Source organism: Geotrypetes seraphini, chromosome 1, assembly GCF_902459505.1.
Source record: "Geotrypetes seraphini chromosome 1, aGeoSer1.1, whole genome shotgun sequence".
Classification (NCBI taxonomy): Eukaryota; Metazoa; Chordata; class Amphibia; order Gymnophiona; family Dermophiidae; genus Geotrypetes; species Geotrypetes seraphini.
Window position 1 is genome coordinate 449,671,263 of NC_047084.1, and position 16,233 is coordinate 449,687,495.

General features: G+C 44.0%; 1 protein-coding gene across 1 annotated transcript in view; it reads right to left on the minus strand.

The window, feature by feature from the left end:
• Positions 1 to 2,273: 2,273 nt before the first annotated feature.
• The window catches only part of ABCD1 (ATP binding cassette subfamily D member 1), a 106,461-nt gene continuing 92,501 nt past the window's right edge, over positions 2,274 to 16,233 (minus strand). Inside the window, exons 6-10 of the mRNA XM_033920973.1 lie at positions 7,844 to 7,989; positions 7,557 to 7,702; positions 7,159 to 7,243; positions 5,715 to 5,840; positions 2,274 to 4,618 (exon numbers count right to left, since the gene is read on the minus strand). Of these exons, the coding sequence (XP_033776864.1) occupies positions 4,399 to 4,618; positions 5,715 to 5,840; positions 7,159 to 7,243; positions 7,557 to 7,702; positions 7,844 to 7,989 (723 nt within the window). The 3' untranslated portion in view covers positions 2,274 to 4,398. The remainder of the gene's footprint in view (positions 4,619 to 5,714; positions 5,841 to 7,158; positions 7,244 to 7,556; positions 7,703 to 7,843; positions 7,990 to 16,233) is intronic.

A 16,233-nucleotide genomic window follows, 5' to 3' on the forward strand; every position in this document is an offset into this window, starting at 1 on the left:
TCAAAGGCATCATATGATGACTGGAGAAGATGCAATCAGAGTTGTGACAGAGTAGTAGTGACGTCTTGGAACTCGAAATGTCTATGTAACTACAGGTTCTTCAGAAAACCTGGAAGAAAATCAATAAAGAACTTGATATAGATGGCATCCAAACTTGTCCATAGTCTTACCCTCCCTTCCAGAAGGAACAGTAGCATAGACCTTGGAATGATGGGTTCTTTTCAAAAAGGACTCCAGAAGGAGGGATTGGAGAGATAATTGTGAATTCTCAAACCCTTTGCAATGTAGAGATCTATATCTCGAGACTAATTTGCCTGGATCAGCAGGTATAGCATAAAGAGTCTCCAGACAACGTTTGAAAACTTGAGATAAAAGCTTGTTAAGAGGAAGCTTAAGTGACTCTGCAGGAGGTTCAGGTAGATGCATGACCTCAAAATATTCCTTAGAGTATTTAGAACCAGCATCGAACTGAATTTCCAGATCATCAGCTAATCCATCAAGGCCTTGCCTAGAGAAGGGCTCGATGACCTCGAGGTGCCTCGAGCGGAGAACGAAGGTAAAGCCTCTCTGGAGAAGTGACAATCCAAAGAATATGGAGACTTGGAGGAGGCAATGAAAGCAGCTGATTCCTCAGGGTCCGGAAACGGTGACCTGGAGTGAGGAGTTGGGGGCCTCGAAGAACTGGAAGGTCTGGAATGAGACCCAGACGAAGAAGGCTGCTCTTTAGAAGATCTGCACCTCGATGGATGTCTCGATGAAGGCCTCGATCAGCAACGAGAGTGGTGCTTGGAAGCAGGTCTTGAGCATCGAGGAAACTTTGCCCTATGTATGGAAACAGGCAAAGCTGCTGGTGAATGGATAGGGCTTGAAGCTGTAGATCGAAACTCAGTGGTCTGGATCGAGAAATCTCGAAGCACTCCCAAAGACTCTGCTCCTTGTACGGAGTGTGCAGATTCCTGTCGAGACACTCGCAAAGAATCTACTTCTTGTATAGAGTGTGAAGGTTCCAATCGAGACACTCGCAAAGAATCTACTCCTTGTATAGAGTGTGAAGGTTCCAATCAAGACACTCGCAAAGAATCTACTCCTTGCATTGAGTGTGAAGGTTCCAATCAAGACACTCACAAAGAATCTACTCCTTGCATCAAGTGTGTAGATGCCAGACCAGACACTCGCAAAGACTCTGCTCCTTGCGTACAATGTGAAGGTTCCAATCGAGACACTCGCAAAGAATCTACTCTTTGCATCGAGTGTGTTGATGCCAGACCAGACACTCGCAAAAACTCTGCTCCTTGCAAAGAGTGTAAAGCTTCAGCTCGAGGCACAAGCAGGGACTTGACCTTGCGGGAGACTGCCGATTGCCCAGGCTGGATTACAGGAGGCATTGTCAAGGCAGAACCATATTTGCTCAATAACTTAACAAATTGCTGCTCCAACAGGGTCTGGAGAGAAGCCTGCAACTGAACCACTTGCTGAGGCTAAAGGCTCCAAGGTGGCAGTGGAGATGTGCTTGGACTTGGAGGTCTTGAGTACCACCGCAGGAACCGTCTGCTGAGGTATCTGACCTGATGGAAGCTCAGGGGAAGATAAAGCAGGTGTACTTGAGGCTAAAGACGATCCAAACGAGGACGGTCTGATGAGGCTCGAGATTGGTGGAAGCAGGAGGACCCTCGCTGGAAGGCGGGACCGAGGTAGCACTTGAGGTCGAGGATGTCACCAAGGAGTTCATGTTGAAGAATTTCTCCAAGAAAACTCAATGACGTTTAAGGGCTCGAGGTTGAAGAGTAGCCCAGCGCTTGCACGACTTCGGATTATGGGCGAAATCACATGCTGACAGTGGCTACACTTCTTGAAGCCCATGACCGACCGGGACATAGGAGGGAAGAGAGCTGCTGTGAAGTTGAAGCCCGCAGGCTGCGGTCACGCGGCCTGGCCCGCCAGTCAGTCACTGAAGAAAAAATTAAAATAAAGTCTTCTTTCTTTTTTTTTTTAAACTGTAAAGAAAGAAATTAACACAGTGATTCACAAAGAAAATAAACACAAACCACAATGAGAGAAGGCACGAAGTAACAAAGTTAAACGCAGAGAGTCAAAGGACAGACTTCTCGGCTCCGCGGAAAACTGAGAACTGAGGAGACTAGCCCTGCACTGGGCGGGAAAGCACTCGCGCATGCGGCTGACTCAAAACTTCTACGTTTCTACAAGCAAGTCTACTTGCGAGGCTGTCTGCATCCGGGCTCCGTGGATGACGTCACCCATATGTTGAGAATAGTCTGCCTGCTTGTTCTGGGATAATAGCCTGATACTAAGAGCAGCAGGTTGTAAACCAGGTTCGAATCCCACTAAGGCAACTTGTAATCTTGGGCAAGTCACTTAACCCAGCACTACACTAGGTACAGAAAAACAGTAAGCCCACTGGGAACAGGAAAATACCTAATGTGCCTGAACGAAAGTCACTTTTAACTTATGAAAAAGAAATAAAAGCGCTGATTTTTTTACTGAGGTAGCTCCCTCTTCATGTTGGTTCTAAAAAGGTTTCTAATATTGAGTCCAATGAACCTGCATTTAACCTAAAAACAGAGGTTATATTTGCTTCTTGTCAGCTCAATTAATCAAGTATTGTTTTTCTTCTTAAATTGCAAAAGAAAAGACAGTTGTCATATCAGTGGTTTTGGGCAGGAACTGCATTTGTATCTCCAGGGCCCCATACCCTTCCCTCTCTCCCTTGGAAGAGGGAGGAGTTGTTTTTTTTAAACAAATGTTCCTAGCACCACTAAGCATTTTTGCACTCTAGTCTAATATCATCTTCATGAAAGCCAACTCAATTTTTTTTGTTTGTTCAATTTTAAGAGAATCCAGATCCTCTCATTAACTGATGGGACTATGACAACTGCCACTAATCTGAGATGCACTTTGCACTACAGTCATTAGTGCTTTCAATCTGAGGAGAAGGCTGGTAGCATAAATCTGAAGTCAAGGTCTGGAGAGTGTGCTGACTGAATTCATATTCTATTATGTAGGTACTTGATCAAAGTCCTTTGAAAGGAGAAAGGTTTCATATTGGTTCTTACAAGCCGTATAGGTGATTGGCCTATTGGGGCTAAACGGGTATTGCCAAAGTTTTTTGCTTGGTATCCTGTCAGTATTAAGGAGCAGCCATTAGATTCATAAACAGTAATCACTTGGGAAGAAAAACCAGCTGCCTTTTAAATAGATGGAGTATCCCTTTAAGAGGGTCAATGCCATCCTTCCTTTTTTATATTAGACTTTCTCTCAAGTCTTGAGATAGAATGATTGTAGAGAGAAAGCACATAGATCCATTGCTGCTATGCCAGATGGATGAACTAGAGTGAATGAAGGAACTATAGGCACAAGAAAGGGAGCACTTGCACATACAAGTTTTTCTAGGTTTTTGTGGACTGTGGAACAGTCGTCTGACTTGGCTCCATTAGAATGGATATGAATGATTCTAGCCTGCTTGTCCAAGGAGAAACTTCCAGTGTCCATAATCCTGCCCTCCTCACTAGCTAACAATTAGAACAAACTGAATTAAATAAATTAGTAATTCCTTCAAAGAAGGAAATGAGGCAACCATTTTAGGACAGGTTATTACACTTCATTACTACAAAATACATTTTTTTTAAAAATGATGAAGTGCTAGGAGTTAAAGATTTTGTTTTGTTGGGCCACCATGTGGGGAGTTTCTGTCATGCACCAGCATTATCTGAAAGGACATCTCTAATTTCTCCCAGCTAAAAACAAAATCATGTTTCTGAAAAGGCACTTTAGAATATTGGATTTTTTTCTTATACTTAAAACAAGTTATTTTAAAAAATCCTACAAAAACAAGATTTTAAAAAAATGGTTAGATAAAACTTTTACATTTCACCAATGTCAAGGACAAGTCTTGTACAAAATAGACTGTATTGGGCAATTAAACTCAATTTTCTGCTTCCTCTCTTACCACACAGCAGTTCTGACCCCCCAGAGGGGTAAGGAGAGAACAGCAAGAGACCTTGGGAGGTGCTGAACTGTTGAGGACATCACTAATAAACCATAGAAGGGAAGAGAAGTGAGCTGGGAAGAAGGTAGAATGGGAGAGAGCTTGGTCAATATTTAAATTCATAATCCTATTTGAAATATAAGATCTTCCTCCTCATCAACTTCATAGCAAATGCCCTCCTAAGGGTGCTGAGCAGGGTTTTAAGTGCACAGATTATCAAATCATAAGGACTGAAGGTGTCATACTTCAAACTTATAGAATGAGAGGATGAAGTCTCCACAGCAGCAGGGGTCTTTCTTATAATCATTCTGTGGCTTCAGCTTCTCTACTTTACATGTGCAAACATGTCTTCTCCAAGCAGAAATAGCAGCCTCTTCCACTCTTCAGCAACAGCCTCAGCTGTTTAGTCTGATGATGGCGCCATCACCAGCAGGACAGTCCTCACCAAGAATCTGCCGCAGTTCATTCAGGCGCTGCTGCATCTCAGGGACACCAGCTAACTGCTGTTCCAGTCGCTCCTTCTCCTCTGTCAACGAAAGGCGGGCTGCTGTGTCCAGTTTCTCAAACTTCCAGCCACCCTCTCCATCAAATTGTAGTAGGTGTGTGTGGTACTTCCTAGGGATGAGAGAGCATCTGGAGTTACCAAAAACCTTGGGAACGATGCAATTTCCCTCATTCCACACATCCAGCAAGAGAGACAGAAACACTTCTATCTAGCTAGAGAGAAACAGATAAACTCTGGAGACAGAGTTACTGAAGGAGGTCCTAGTACAAAGGCACATCAAGAGAGAAGAATGTTGCTGAGGGGAGTCCTGAAAGAAAGAAGGTGGTTGGCAGCTGCACAGATTGCTGTCATGACACTCAAGGAACATGTATCTTGGTCCCACAGGAGGACTTTCTTCTGCTGCCTAGGATACCACTCCCCATTCACCCACACAAGGCATTATTAGAGCTAAGGCAAAACCTAGATGCAGAGCTAGGAAGGGTGTACTGAGGGATGACAAGACAAAAAATGTGTAGCTAGGGAGAGAGGCAAAGAAGAAATAAGGGAGCAGAAGGTAATAAAAGAGAGAAAGGCCCGAGGGAATGAGAAGGCCTAGAAAATACAAAAAAGTAGAAGGGCAGAAAGAGCAAGATGAAACAAAGTAGTAAACTTGTTCTTATCCAAGCCCTTTTCTCTGGCCCTGGGCATTTTTATGAATGGATTCTGCCTGGGAGTATGTGGAATGCAGAAACAAGGAGGACAAGGGCTTTCTGTGTATCAGCTCTGGAAGGGCTCCAAGGGCTTCCTGCAAGTTACAGGACACAGGGAACACAAAATGATAAAGGCAACACAAAGCTAACATCAGTGCTCAGCAGAGCTTTAAGACACATATATAAAACACCTGAAGTAGATTTATTAGCATTAATATAAACTTAAAATCTTTACAGAAAAGGATTAAAATGAAATGAACTTCATAGCAAGGTACTCCAGCAAATAGCTTACATAAAAATACATTTAAACACCAAGATTCAGGCTCTCATCTACAGTAGAATCGTAGATCTCTACTCGAAAGCATCAATATTAGAAATGTGAGCCTCAGCCCCAAACATCACAAGCATTAGGAAAGGATCTAATCCAAGTCCAAAGGCCTTGAAGTTATCAGAAGATTTGTGTGGGGGGGGGTGGAGGGAGAAAGAGAGAAAGTGAAAAAAAAAAAAAGATATATACCAAAGTGAGGGGCGGTGAGTGATGGAGAGCAATGCAATCCCTGCATCCTTGGCAGCCTGGAAGATCTTGCCTTCCACATCAATGCTGACAGCACTGGTGCACTCATCCAGGAGTGCATATTTGGGCCTGAGGAGAGACAAAAAAGCTCAGCACACACTTCTTCTTAGTTACCCTTTTTTCCTGTCACTTCTCCCCTCCCCTGCACTTTGACAAGGTCCTGCTGCTCCCTTCTAGAAAGCACAAGGTACAAGCCCCAAGAATTCCTGATGCAAAACACAGTATGTGGCATGTGCAGGAGTTATTTCCACCTTCATAGATAAATAATCAGTTCTTAACTCTTATTTCTGGGTCACCAGGCCGCACAGTGGTATAAAGTTATTAGTGAATTGGTTAATAAAAAACCTAAAAATGGTCTTAGGGATATTTGGAGCATTGAGATTAATCATCAAATTTTGGCATCTCAATGGCCACAAATTTGGTCTTGGAGAATAAGATGTACACTGTCAGCATCTATGAGACAAACTTGGTTTTTCTTTTGCATAGAGCATTTTGGACCCCTGTTAGATTACAAAAATTAAATAGTTCAATGTCTAATAGATGCTGGCATTGTAAGCTTGAAGTAGGGACTTTGGATCATCTTTTATTTTCTGTCCCTATATATTAGCCTTTTGGAATTCGATCTGGGATCAAATAAATTCTTTATTAGATAATCCTGTAGCATTAACTTATGATACTGTGATATTTGGCATATCTATGAGGAAAAAGAGTCAGATATCGGCAAGTAATAACAAACTTTTATTGATTATGACAGGAGTTGCCATGCAACATATTACTACAAATTGGAAAGATCACACAAGACTTAATTTTAATTTCTGGTGGAATTCACTATGTCACATATATAGAATGGAACGTTCAATAGCAATACAAAATGGAAATTATAAAAGGTTTAATGAAATATGGGGGCCATTGACATTGTTTTGTAATGAATAAACACCATTTTCTTAACATTATTAATGATTGGAAGGGAAAGGGGAGGGTTTATATAAATGGAAAAAATAAAAATAAAAATGTAAAAAAGAAATATGACAAAGATTGATTCAATTAAATAATTGTATGGAAAGGGAGGGGGGAAGAAGGGTTTAGATATATATACCTTTGTTACAATCTTGATAGATTTATCAAGTGATGTTAGTAAATCTATGTATTACTTATATTGTGCACTTGCTGAAAGTTTAAAAATGAATAAAGAATTATTTAAAAAAAACTCTTATTTCCAACCCCCGCCCCCCACAAGTATAATTACAGGACAATTTTGCACCTTGATTAACTTATCGTCCTTTCTGGTGTCTGCAGTGTGACAGAGGTAAATGGGCCCAACTTAATAGGCCCAGTGGTGCTTATCTTCAGACAGCTGCTATGCCACTATTACAACTTACTTACTTACTTGTGGTAGAACATTCGTGCCATTCCCACACGTTGCTTCTCCCCACCTGACAGCACATCCTTCCAGTCACTGATGGAGTCCCAGCCTACCATGGAAGAAACACAAGACTAGTCATGTGATTGTCTGTTACTCTGTCCCTTTGAGGGGGGTGGGGAACCATCCAGCCCTAAAACCAAGGCTGATCTGGCCTTCAGTCTCCCAGTCCAAATTCTTCTCTTTGCTCCTGCAGAACACTCAACTTCCCTATACTTATGGCCCTGAAGTTGTGTAAACATGAGGGGAGGGAAAGGGATTGGCCAAAGGCAAGGAGACAAAAGTCTTGGCATAAACACAAGTGGGGTGGTAAAAGAAAATGCAAATGGTGAAAAGTAAGGTAAAAATAATCCCTACCAACTCACCTCCTTCTCGTTGCACAATGTAGTACAGGTTCACAATGTTTAGAATGGCCTCCAAGTCCTCGTCAGAAAATCCTTTACTTCTCATGTTTGCCACTGTGTCGGGGTAGATAACCTGATCTCGGAGAGATCCCACAGACATGTACGGCCTGTACAGACAGCATATGCAGCTCTATAAGAAGTGTAAAGACCATACCAACATGTGCAGCCTGTGGAAAAGCTTCAAACAGGCAAATTTACTACTCTAGCCAATAAGTAACACACACATAAGGACTAGGAGATTCCTTTACCTCTGTGGGATGTAGAACATGTTCTGTGGAGGGGGTTTATATAGCACACCACTGTACACAGGCCATAGCCCACCTAAAATCCGAAACAGAGAACTCTTGCCACATCCATTGGGCCCAGTAATCAGAAGATGCATCCCTTCTGCCACCTGGTGAAGGAGAGAGAAAAGATACTTTACAATGGCTAGAGCACAGTTACTTACCCAACAGGTGTTATCCAGGGACAGCAGGCAGATATTCTCTACATGTGGGTGACTTCATCCACGGAGCCCCGACGCGGACAGCTTTTCAAGCAAACTTGATTGAAGATTTCAAGTTTGCTGGTGCTGCACCACACATATGTGTGCCTTCCCGCTCCACTAGAGGGCGCATCCCCTCCTCGTGGTCTTCAGTTCAGATAGCTAGCAAAGATGCCAACCCCGGGGAGGTGGGAGGGTTGCGAAAATATCTGCCTGCTGTCCCTGGATAACACCTGTTACGGTAAGTAACTGTGCTTTATCCCAGGACAAGCAGGCAGCATATTCTCTACATGTGGGTGACCTCCAAGCTAACCAAAAAGGGACAGAGGGAAGTTGGCATTTCAGGAAAACAGATTACGCAAAACCGACTGGCCAAACCGGCCGTCGCTCCAGGACAAAGAATCCAGACAGTAGTGAGAGGTGAAGGTATGAACTGAAGACCAAGTGGCAGCCTTGCAGATCTCCTCAATTGGCGTGGACCCGAGGAAAGCGACAGAAGCCGCCATCGCTCGGACTTTATGTCCCGTGACCCGACCATGCAGCGAGAGATCAGCCTGAGCGTAGCAGAAGGAAATACAAGCCGCCAACCAGTTGGACAAGATGCGCTTGGAAACAGGACGTCCCAACCGATTAGGATCAAAAGACAAGAACAACTGAGGAACCTTCTGATGAGACTGGGTGTGTTGGAGATAGAACGCCAATGCCCTCTTACAGTCAAGAGTATGAAGCGCCACCTCCCCAGGATGAGAGTGGGGCTTCGGAAAAAACACCGGAAGAAAGCTAGACTGATTAAGGTGAAAATCTGACAGGACACGGTGATGCGGAGGAGCGAGAAAGAGCAACCCTCTGGAAAAATTGGAAGAGTTGGTCCACCAACGGAGCGAGCGTTTCAAGGAAGGGGTCACCGCAATGCGATGAGAAGCGGGATCCCGATCCTGTCGCCACTGAGAAGCCAGAGTCCACTGAGGGACCCTTAGATGGAGGCGTGTGAATGGCGTGATATGCACGGTGGAGGCCATGTGACCCAAGAGGACCATCATCTGCTTGGCCAAAACCATAGCCCGCAGGGAAACCTGCTTGCTCAGCCGCACTATTGTGGCCTGCCGAAGAGGAGGCAGGAATGATCGGAGGCAAACCGTGTCCAGCACGGCCCCGATGAACTGTAGGGATTGAGAGGGGCATAGCTGGGACTTTGGGAAGTTTACCTCGAACCCCAGACTCTGAAGGAATGTAAAAGTCTGTCGGGTCGCTGAGATAACCTCCTCCCTCGACGGGGCTTTGATCAGCCAGTCATCGAGGTAGGGGAAGACCTGAAGGCCCCAGGACCGTAGGGCCGCCACCACCACCATGAGACACTTCGTGAAGACCCGTGGGGACGAAGCGAGCCCGAACGGGAGGACCCTGTATTGGAGATGCAGATCTCCCACCTGAAAACGAAGGAACCGGCGACAAGATGGATGCACCGGAACATGAGTGTAAGTTTCCTTCAGATTGAGGGAGCACAACCAGTCCCCCTCATCGAGCAAGGGATACAGAATGGGAAGGGAGAGCATCCGGAACGTCTGAACAAGGAATTTGTTGAGCCTCCGGAGGTCCAGAATCGGCTGGAGGTCCCCGGTCTTTTTGGGGACCAAGAAGTACCTGGAATAAAAACCCTGCCCCCTCTGGGAGGGGGGAACCACCTCCACCGGACGAAGGTGAAGAAGCGCCCGGGCCTCCAGAAGGAGCAAGGGGAGCTGCGTCCGATTGGAAAGAGACACGCCGGGAGGACTGTCTGGCGGTAACTCCCGAAAGTTCAAGGAATACCCCTCCCTGACCATGGTCAGGACCCAAGCGTCTGAGGTAATACGAGCCCAGAGTGGGTAAAAGGCTTGGAGACGGCCTCCGATGGGAAGGGGGCAGAAACCATCGCGGAGGAAGCCAGCTCCATCCGCTCAGCCCGTCAAAAAGACGGCGCCAGCTTAGACACCGCCGGGGTCTGAGGCTTCGGAGCAGCCCGCTGCTGCTGCTGTCGGCGAGGAGACGGGCGCGAGAAAGCAGGAGTAGACTTCTGCGGGTACCTCCTGGGCAGTAGCCGATAGGCCTTAGAAGGAGTGGACTTCGGCTTAGGCCGCACCAAAGCAGCGAAGGAACGCTCATGCTCCGAGAGGCGCTTAGTGGCCGCCTCGATCGAGTCATCGAAGAGCTCATTCCCCAAATAGGGCAGATTGGCCAAGCGGTCCTGCAGGTTGGGGTCCATGTCCACGATGCGGAGCCACGCCAACCAGCGCATGGCCACCGCAAAGGCGGAAACCCGGGAGGAAAGCTCAAAAACATCGTAAGCTGCATGGAAAAAATGCAATTGAAGCTGAGAAAGAGTGTCCACCAACTGCCCAAACTCCGCCTGGCGGGAGGCGGGCAAGTAACCCTGAAAAGCGGGCAGGGACTTGACCAAGACCTTAAGGTACGATGTAAAAGTAAAATTATAGTTCAAGACCCTGTTGGTCATCATAGAATTTTGGTAGAGACGCCTGCCAAATTTTGGTAGAGACGGGATTGAGGCATGCTCCGACCGGCGCTTCGACCTCGGGCGCCCCGAAGGCGAAGAACGCCCCGAGGCGAGGAAGAAAGACGCCGAAACCGATGTACCTTGTCCCCAGGGGCTTCGACGCGACGCTCAGGCTTGTCTGCCGCCTGTGAGGTCGAGGTCGGGGCCAGGCGGGAGAGGCCGAGGATAGCTCCGAGGATATCATGGCCCGAAGCATATCCTGGAAAACAGGCACCGACACCATAGCAGGCAAGTCAGTGGCAGCAGTGCATTCCACCGAGAGTGACCTCGAGGAAGAGTATTCCCTTGAGGCAGAAGCTCGCTTGGAGGGCTTAGAATGCCTTAATGAGGCCAGGGCCAGCGCCCCGCCGCCATGAACGGCCGGAGCCTCCGAGGTTGACTTCTTCGCAGGCGCAGACCCTGAAGAAGGAAGAGGGGACTTACCCGGAGCCGAAGGCTTCACAGCTGAACCGGTGCCCTTCAATGTCGAAGTCTTCGCCGGGGCCGAGGTCTTCGAGGCCGGGGCCGAAACCAGGGCCTGCTCTTCTGCAAAAAGATCTGCCATGCGGGCCCGACGACGACACAGGGCGCGCGACTGAAAAGTAGCACACCGAGGGCAAGAGTCGGTCAGATGATCAGCCCCCAGGTACAAAATGCACCAACAATGAGGGTCGATAATAGATAAGAACCGATCACACTGGGTGCACTTTTTAAACCCGGACAAAGGTCGGGACATAGAGAAAAAACAGGCCGCGGCCGATCGAGGCCAGGTGGCCACGGAAACCAGGAGCCCCCGACTGCCGAACCGAACAAAAAACAACAAAAAGCATGTAGCAAAAAAACAGCGAGGCGCACAGCAACTCTGGCTGAAAAACAACGAAGCTGCGGTGCTAGAAAGGCACAATCACATGGAAAAAAGAAACTGGACTTTCTGGCTCCGCGGAAAACTAGAAACTGAAGACCACGAGGAGGGGATGCACCCTCTAGTAGAGCGGGAAAGCACACACATGCGTGGTGCAGCACCAGCAAACTTGAAATCTTCAATCAAGTTTGCTTGAAAAGCTGTCCGCGTCGGGGATGACGTCACCCACATGTAGAGGATATGCTGCCTGCTTGTCCTGGGATAATCATTGTACGGCCTATTAAGATGCATTCAAAAATGTGAAAGTGAGAAGTTCCAGAGTTTATTGTCCTTTTACATTGATCAAGATATTTAATATCCTTTGCTGCCTCAGGTGCCCACTTGGATTGTAAAATCTTTGGGGCAGGGACTTGACTGAAATTATGTTGTAAACAATCTTGAATTAAAAATGGAAGGTAGACTGCAAATACAAATAATATAAATTACTACTATAGCACCAGGAAAGCTAGACTTGGCAGATAGAGAAAGATTGCGAGAGGATGACAGTCAAAGACAGGAAGGGTTAATAAAGTGACTAATGTGTACAATAAAATGAAAAAAAAAAGTCCTCAAGGGATTGATCATGGGCTGCAGACAGCTGTGCTTATTGTGCTGAGCATCTCCTGTGGAAGAAAGATCTAAGTTCATTAAAAATTTGATATATCGCCTATTCAGACTTCTAGGTAGTATAAAGCAAGTAAAAATAGTATTATATAAAATACAAATATTAGAATAGAACAATTTTTTTTTTTGTAAATCTTTATTGGTTTTTTAAACTTTGATAGCGTCATACAAATGTTAAATCAAAAAGACTTTACAAAAAAAACACACTGTTAACTATACAATTATTACTAATAAAAAATAATTTTCACCCCTTATTTGAATTATTAAAACATTAATACATATGATATGATTTCAATATTATAATGAAATGAAATATTTAATTGCTTAAAATACATTTCCCACCCCCCACCCATCTACCCTCCCTGGATGTGCAAGGAATCTAATGAGAAACGAACGAAACATAACCCTAATTATAATGCAATAAAATTAGTCGATGGACTCCATATATCATTAAAGGACTTGTTAGTCCCTAAACGCTCCGTCAACATCCTTTCATATTTGTACGTGGTACAAACAGTTACCCACCAAAAAGTAAAATTAATTCTATCATGGTTTTTCCAATTGTGAGTAATCAGTTGAACCCCTTACTCCTGTCAAGATAAAAAAAAGACGAGTTTTATATTTATCTAATGTAGGTTTAACATACAGTAGCGTACCACATATTACTGCCTCATATGTCAAGGGGATAGATGATTCAAGAATAAAATTAATTTATCCCCAAATTGACTTCCAGAAACCAAGTGTATCAATGGACAAAAATACAACAGATGATCCAAAGTCCCTATATTAATATGACAATGCCAGCATCTATTAGATTTAGAATTATCTATTTTATTTAAACGAACTGGGGTCCAGAAAATTATATGCAATAAAAATAACCACGTTTGTCTCATAGATGCTGACGCTGTACATTTAAACCTCCAAGTCCAAATTCGTGGCCAACGAGATACAGAAATATACTGTTTTATCTCGATGCTCCAAATATCTCTAAGACTATTTTTTGGCTTATTTAAAAATTCAGAAATTAATTTGTACCACTGGGCGGCCTGATACCCTACTAGAACTGTCTGGTAGCAGAGGATCTGCAAGCTGTAATAAGTTTTTTTCTTGCTTTAAATTCTTTATTCATTTTTGCATGTTACAAGTGTAGCAGTTAAACTCATATGAACTTAAAGATACACACTTGATTAACTCTCATATATGCTTTAAGTATAACATTTCATAACAAATTAATATTCTGTAATATTTTAAAAATTATGTAAGAAACCTAATATTTAAATTATTCTTATTGATTAGAATAACCTTCCCTCCCTCCCTACTCAATAATACATAAAAGTATCATTACTGTAAACTAATAAGTTTTAAAATTTTTCCATTCAGGGAACCCACTCTGAATAGCCTGCTTCAACTGCAACCACCTATATTGTTGAGACTTTAAAATACAAAACGATTGTTGCAGCTGTGAAAAATCAAGCAGTTTTCCATTACACATAACATCATCTAATGTCCGAATACCTGCCTGCATCCAATTATTCCAGGCGATCCCAGCACCGCCTATTTGAATCTTGGAGTTTAACCATAAGGACTGCAAAGTAGATTTCATTATAGGAACCTCTGTTAGTTTGTCAATAAATTTAATTGTTTTCCATGTATCCAATAAAATTATGTTGTCCTCAGCATATCTAGGTAGTCTGATACTTAGTACATGAGATAGTCACATAGGGGACATAATTTTCCATTCAAGATAAAGCCAGTCCGGCAGATTTTCCATGGGCTCAGGGAGGATCCAATACATACCTTGACGCATTATATAGGCTTGATGATACCTATAAAAATTGGGAAAAATTTACCCCACCCTCCTTAATTGGTTTTTGTAAAGATACTAGAGGAATTCTCACATTTTTCCCAAGCCAAATAAATTTTGTCAGAATACTATTAAATTTTTTATAAAAGGATCCCGGTAAAAAAACTGGCAACATACCCATTTGGTAACAAACCAAAGGCAAAATCATCATCTTAACAGTTTGTACTTTCCCCCACCAAGACAGATGTAATGGATTCCACTGCTCACACATTTCTGTGACCTTCTGCAATAAAGATTTTTCATTTATTTTCATTGTCTCTTCCAGCGTATTTTTTTATCCAAATACCTAGATATTTTATCCCTTCATCCTTCCAAAGAAAGGGGAATGAATCAAATAAACCTTTTGTTCAATGTACATTAAGTGGAAGAACCTCTGATTTACTCCAATTTATAACCTGAAAATTTCCCAAATTTCTCTACCAACTCCAGTAAATGTGGAATGATTATTCAAGGATTCCTCAAATGAAGCAATATGTCATCTGCATAAGCAGAGACCTTGTATTCCCGACCTGCGTAAGGAATACCCTGGATCTCCTCTGCCTGTTGAATAGCTAACAAGGGTTCCAGTAAAATGTCAAAAAGCAAAGGAGACAAAGGACAACCCTGTCTAACACCCCCCGCTGCAAACAGAAACGCTCTGAAAAATTATTATTAATATACAATCTAGCAGCAGGGGAGCTATTCAAAGTTTGAATTATTTGAATAAATCCAGAACCAATACCAAACCAATCCATTGCTTAATACATGAAGGTCCATTCTACACGATCAAAAGCCTTCTCTGAATCCAAGGACGCAGTGAAGGCCGGATCGTTCATGTAGAATAAACGAGACAAACGGATCCTCTGCCTATTAAAAACGCATCAGGTCAGGCAGTTATACTACCAGCTGGCCAGTGGCTGATCTTGTAAAGTAGCTTTTGCAGCATCAAAGGTCTGGGTGGAAGTGGCTTCATCAATCTAGATGGCTGTGTGAGCCCAGCACAAAAAGAGCGATTATCTTAACCAGCATAATATTAATAGTGGCCAAGTGTTCCACCCTGCAGCAGAAAAGACGCAGACTTTCCTAATATGAAAAAGTGGGCCACGATTTGCAAAGAATTGGCTAGTTTTGCCTACCAATCGACCTTCTCGTTGACATGCCCCATAGGCAAGATGGCGCTGGAAAGTAAGCCAAATGTTCAGCCACTTGAACAAGATGCCCAAAGCTACAAATGTATAGTTGCAGCATCAGACGCCTTCGCAGATTTCTGCTTAATACTCGAAGAAATTAAATTGGACATTAAAGCAGTCCGATCACAACTAACAACTTTCACAGGGGCACCTCCATGGAGAGATAACAGAACTGGGCAAAAGGCTGCTGGAGTCAGAAACCCAATCGGAAGAATATCAAAATGGGCTCTCATCCTTAAAAGTACCTCTCCAGGAATGTAAGTCTTAAGAAATTTTTCTATTTGACAAAATATAAGATCTAGAGCAGGGGTCCCCAAAGTCCCTCCTTGAGGGCCGAATCCAGTCGGGTTTTCAAGATTTCCCCAATGAATATGCATTGAAAGCAGTGTATGCACATAGATCTCATGCATATTCATTGGGGAAATCCTGAAAACCCGACTGGATTCGGCCTTCAAGGAGGGACTTTGGGGACCCCTGATCTAGAGAATCGGTCCAGGAGGTGCAATCTCCGATTTCAGGGACTCCCAGAATCGCCTGAATATACAGACTGTGAATCAACGATACAAAAGCTAGTGAGTTCCCTGCTTGCAGATCCATCACACCCTCTGGCCCCAGAGAATATATAGATTAAACGCGCTCACAGGCCGCTTGTGGTTCAATCTTCCATATGATATATCGTATTTTTCGCTCCATAAGACGCATCCTAGATTTAGCGTAGGAAAACCAGAAAAAAAAAACACATTCTGAACCAAATTGTGTACTAATATATACCAGGCTCTGCACCCAGCCCCCCTTACTCCCTGCCAGACTCTGCACCCAATCCCACATTCCCTGCCAGGCTCTGCATTTTTCATATACATACAATACACACAACAGATATAAATTATCAAAACTAACACATTTTGATCACTAAATTGAAAATAAAATCATTTTTCCTACCTTTGTTGTTTGGTGATTTAATGAGTCTCCTTCCTTCCTTTACTCAGGCCTAACAATTGTCCCTTTCTATTCCCTCCCTCCCATGTCCCAAGTTCGCGCTCCCTCCCACTCACTGCATTCCAGCCTTTGT